We start from the raw sequence: 5,120 nt of genomic DNA on the forward strand, positions 1-5,120 counted from the left end.
TCTTATATTTTGAACAGAAGTTGTGGTGAATTTATTCCATGTATGTGCAGAAATAACTGTTTGACCCTGATTAGTGCTCGAATCACTCTTTCATTTATTGTTCTAACACACAGTTAGTAGGACTGTGTGTCATAAACAGTATATAACAGCTGAAATAATATCTGATTAAATAAGATATTTTTTATTGGGAATAGAAAGGAACATATAATAACAACAGACATTTCCATGTTTCCAGCTTTTCAGGAAGTCTGACCTAAAGACACTGGAGCAGGAAAACGATCTGATCTTCCAGCTAAAGTGTCTGTTTGTGGACGGGCAAAGTTAGCAGAAACAGACCAAATTCCAGGATAATGATCATATTCAGATGGAATTTATTAAATCATTAAATGTTCTTTTATCTCTCTGCTTTGTTTTGGTCCAAAGCTGGAAAAGCTCAAGAAAAATCATTTCACTTGAAAAGATAAACATGTTTTTATAAAATAGGTTAAAATAACAACTTTTGTGGAAATCAAACTTTAATTGAAGGAGAAGATGTCTGTAGAAACATGAGGTGAAAGCATTTAGTGTGGGATGAAGATCAGTTCGACTGGAATCATCATCAAGTGCCGTAAAGCAGGAGCCTCAGCTGAAAAGCGGGTCCCACCTGATGACTCTGAGCACCGCGTTCCTGTAGCGCAGAGGGTCGGTCTGGATGTTAGGGTTGGACAGAGACCTCCTCAGCTCCTTCACCGTCTCCTTACCGCCCAGATACGGCATGATGGCGATGATGATGGGCTCTAGAAACACGGCAAACATTTTTTTATTTTATTCGTTTATTTGATAGGGACCAGTATGTTTCATGAATCATATCACACACTACAACATTTTAGCTAAGGCTAATTCTCAATGCCTGTCCCCAGTTAGGCTTTTACACATAACACAGTGACTGTATACAAGAAACAACAGAACAAATTACACACTAAAACATCACATAAAGAGAATCGACAACATCGACTCTTTATCATAACATCGCGGATTAAACAGGCAAAGAGGCTTAAAATGTTAATAAATACCAAAGTGATCTTCAAGCTGATTATTTTATCCTACAGAAACCATTTAGATGATGACGGGTTTGTTTACATTGCCCAAACTTCCGCGTCGGTTCCTTCAGCGGCTCCTTTCCGCCTGGTCAGAGCGCCCTCTGGTGGCCTGGAGTGGAACTGCAGCGCATTAGAGCGTCTGGGGCAAAGTCTGATTTTTCATTTACATTTCCTTCAATATAATTCTCGTGAAATAGCGCGAGGAGGCTCCACTTACTGTTTTAAAGACATGCCTGATTTTGCTTCAGTTAAAATATATACTATTTATTTATTAATTTACTATGTATTTCCATCTGCAATGCATCTTTTTAAAGCAATCTACCTCATAAGTTATTAAATCTGTATTTCTGTGACACCTTTCACAAAAACACAAAGGTCACTCTTTAAAGGTGATCTAGTGAGCAGTAATGGAGCAGAGTCAACTTTAGGAACCTTATAACCCTTTATAGGGTTCTCAGTCAAATACTTTTACATTTCCAGCCAATAGTTCTTACATAAATAAAAAAAAAAATGATGGTAAAAATTTTTTTCAATGTAATAACAAGAAACACCAACTTGCCCAAATATATTAAGAAAAATAATAATTAAAAAAAGTGCTTCTAAAAGAAATTCATGAAAAACAGTTTTTGGTCCAACATAACCTTAGAGGCATTAATGCTGATATTGGCACTTACATTTTTTAGTTTATAAATCTACATATAAATGTTTTTTTCTTGACTTGCTAACCCCCCCCCCAGACTTAACTTAAAAGGGAGACTGCATTAGTAATGGGTATGCTAGTGATCAGAAATACTAACTTGCTCTATAAAGGGTGAATAAGTCTGTTAATCATCTTGTTCAGTGTCTGTTCATTTCTCTAGAAAACTGGACTGAATACATTTGCCTTCATCTAGTTTTTATAAACGTCGCCCCATTAGTTGATTTATCCCCTTTAAAGTATTAAAGGTTTCATAAATTGTTTATATTTTCTTAGTAAATTGAAGGATTTGGCATCAAAGTAATGAAACCATAAGCCTCAGAAATAATTAAGTGGCTTTCATATGTTTGTTTAAGATGAAATCATTTATTCATTCAGACGTTTAAATTTACAGCAGATTTTTCAACCAAAAGTCTTTAAACGGTGAAAAAGCCCAGAAGCTTGAAGGAAGCTTAGATCTTAGCTTCCAGATCTTTAATTCCCATCCAAGACTTTCTCTTGAGAACTAAAGCAGGTCTTTGGAATTAAATCTTTTATTTTCCAATAAAGAAAAGACAAACATTTAATCAGAGTTTGTTGTTTTTATTGAGTGAAAAGCAGAGAAAAATACAAATCAACAAACGGCTTCAGACGTCCAGCGGTTTCAGTCCCGCCTCTCCTCCTGCAGCAAACATCGGCCCTGCTCGGCCCCGCCCACGGCGCTTTGGGTTTGATGAGCAGAGCGTCATAAAGCGGGAACAGAGGGAGGACCTCCATGTTGGACGTTGGAGCGGGAAAACCTGGACACTGCCCAGCTGTTCTAAGGAAGCTGCTCAAGCCTTCCAGAGCGCCCAGTGGGCAGAACCAGTTCCCAGGATTAACGACCCATTTAGTTTCCAACATCTTATATTAATAAATCCACAAATTAAATAAATCAGAAGAAATGACAGAAAAATTTAAGCTCTAAAATCCAGGTTAGAAAGTATATATATTAACGAACACCCCCCCACCACACACACTCATTCACTCCCACTGCGGCGCAGAGTCAGCGTCTACGACACGTCGCCGCACTGCTCCGGATTGGCTGCACTGTTATCTTGATTGGCTCCTTGGCTTCCTCGTGGCGGCACTTCGATGATGCGCGGCTTGTCGATGATGCGCGCCCGGCGGTCGCCCTTCTCTACAATCCCGATGATCCAGGCGCCGTTGGAGGCGCCCTGAGCAGAGCTGAGGCTCTTCATCTCGGAGCAGAACTTGGCCGCCTGCTCTCTGGGTAAACACACCAGCAGCCCGCCTGTCGGAGGGACGACAATCAGTTTCCTCCTCAAGAATTCCCACATTTACATCCTGGAAGTTTTTCCCACTTTCTGCTTCCCTTTGTATTCCCAGCTAAAGACGTCACCTTATAAACTTTAGAGAACAAAAACCTGCATGGTCGTTCATCCGATCTGGATCAAGCTAACCCACAGTTAAAGATAAGCCGCCGTTAAAGTTGATATGCTGTTGAAACCAGTATACTCTCTAAGCTAAGCCGACATATAAGCTAAGCCAGCATTTAAGCTAAGCTGGCATTTAAACTAAGCCAGCATTTAAGCTAAGCCGACATTTAAACTAAGCTGGCGTTTAAACTAATCCGGCATTTAAGCTAAGCTGGCGTTTAAACTAAGCTGGCGTTTAAGTCAAGCTGGTGTTTAAGCTAAGACGGCATTTAAACTAAGGCAGCATTTAAGCTAATCCAGCATTTAAGCTAAGCTAGCATTTAAGCTAAGCTAGCATTTAAGCTAAGCCAGCATTTAAGCTAAGCCAGCATTTAAGCTAAGCTAGCGTTTAAGCTATGCCAGCATTTAAACTAAGCTAGCATTTAAGCTAAGCCAGCATTTAAGCTAAGCTAGCATTTAAGCTAAGCCTGCGTTTACGTCAAGCTGGTGTTTAAGCTAAGACGGCATTTAAACTAAGGCAGCATTTAAGCTAAGCTAGCATTTCAGCTAAGCCACTGTTTAAGTCAAGCCACTGTTTAAGCTAACTGCTCACTATCATGAATTATTCTAAAATCTTCCCAGCCCGTTAGCGTCACATGGCGTCTGTTGAACATCCCGTAATATCGTGCGGAGCATTTTTACCGGACGTCTCGGCCGAGCGGCCCTGCAGCAGGTTGAACAGGTTCCCGCAGGCTTTACTGATGGCGCTCATCTTGGCGATGATGGGCAGGTTGTGGATGACGAAGGCCACCTCGTTCTTCTGCTGAGCCGCCAGGTTGTTGGCGTGTCCCAACAACCCGAAGCCCGTCACGTCCGTGGCGGCGTGGGCCTGGTACTTGTGCATCAAACTGGCGGCTGCAGAGGAAACGGGAATCTGTTAAAAAAGACGCGCAGCGTGGAGCAGACGGGGAGCGGCGGAGCAGCGGTACCTGTTCGGTTCAGCGTTGCCATGGAGAACATGGCTTCGTTATACGCCTCTTTGACTTCCTCTTTGGTGACGACGAGCTTGATCCTGTTCCACTTCTCGGGCTGAGGAGCAGAAAACGGGAAAATTAATGATAGGAAGCTACGATCCTTTTCTAGAGCATCATCTGATCCTCAGGTTGATTCTTTCTCAGAGCCAGGGGCCCCTTTCCAGGGGCCTCTCCTCAACATCTGTGTCTTTGTCTGCAGGAACCACAGAAACCTGCTCCAAAGCCCAGGAAAACCGGAGATCAGGTACAAAGGAACAGATTGGACAATCATGAGGTCAAAGGTCATGGTGTATTCTTCCTCCAACCTGTTCACCGTCCTCTGGACTCAAACAGCAGAGTAATGAATCTGTTTCTGCTCCAACTGTCGGTCAGGAGCTTCAGTGAAGCGACTTCAGTTCATTTTAGATAAACCCAACAGAACCACGATCCCTGATTGGCTGACCTGATCCAGCCACTGGTGGGCGTTCACGGCCACTCGGGTTCCCAGAGGCTTGGTCAGAACCAGGACGTCTCCTGGTACCGCCCCATCAGGCCTGAGAGAGAGAGAGAGAGAGAGAGAGAGAGAGACGGCGAAGCATCAGAGCGGAGCTCATCAGGAAACCAGTGGGGGTGGGGGGATCATTTTATTCCTATCTGAACACTTTAAACTGGATTCATCCTTTGATCTGAAATTAGAATCAAACAATCAAAGTGTTTCATCCTCAGTTATTTAAGAAAAGAGTTTGGCTTTGAAAGGGAATCGATCTACGACGGTGTTCGCTGCTGGTAAAACGCCGCTGGTGAAACGCCGGTGTTTGCTGGTGAAACGCCTGTGCTCGCTGGCGAAACGCCTGTGCTCGCTGGTGAAACGCCGGTGTTTGCTGGTGAAACGCCTGTGCTCGCTGGCGAAACGCCTGTGCTCGCTGGTGAAACG

General features: G+C 43.1%; 2 protein-coding genes across 2 annotated transcripts in view; both read right to left on the reverse strand.

The window, feature by feature from the left end:
• Nucleotides 1–1,169, reverse strand: part of ap4b1 (adaptor related protein complex 4 beta 1 subunit) — a 34,643-nt gene extending 33,474 nt beyond the window's left edge. The window contains exons 1-2 of the mRNA XM_015389068.1: nucleotides 1,053–1,169; nucleotides 644–776 (exon numbers count right to left, since the gene is read on the reverse strand). Of these exons, the coding sequence (XP_015244554.1) occupies nucleotides 644–756 (113 nt within the window). The 5' untranslated portion in view covers nucleotides 757–776; nucleotides 1,053–1,169. The remainder of the gene's footprint in view (nucleotides 1–643; nucleotides 777–1,052) is intronic.
• Nucleotides 1,170–2,335: 1,166 nt separating this feature from the next.
• Nucleotides 2,336–5,120, reverse strand: part of LOC107093790 (selenide, water dikinase 1-like) — a 13,914-nt gene continuing 11,129 nt past the window's right edge. The window contains exons 5-8 of the mRNA XM_015389067.1: nucleotides 4,650–4,740; nucleotides 4,163–4,262; nucleotides 3,876–4,088; nucleotides 2,336–3,049 (exon numbers count right to left, since the gene is read on the reverse strand). Coding sequence (XP_015244553.1) covers nucleotides 2,808–3,049; nucleotides 3,876–4,088; nucleotides 4,163–4,262; nucleotides 4,650–4,740 — 646 coding nt within the window. The 3' untranslated portion in view covers nucleotides 2,336–2,807. The remainder of the gene's footprint in view (nucleotides 3,050–3,875; nucleotides 4,089–4,162; nucleotides 4,263–4,649; nucleotides 4,741–5,120) is intronic.

This window comes from Cyprinodon variegatus, unplaced genomic scaffold, assembly GCF_000732505.1.
Source record: "Cyprinodon variegatus isolate N-32 unplaced genomic scaffold, C_variegatus-1.0 Scaffold447, whole genome shotgun sequence".
NCBI lineage: Eukaryota > Metazoa > Chordata > Actinopteri > Cyprinodontiformes > Cyprinodontidae > Cyprinodon > Cyprinodon variegatus.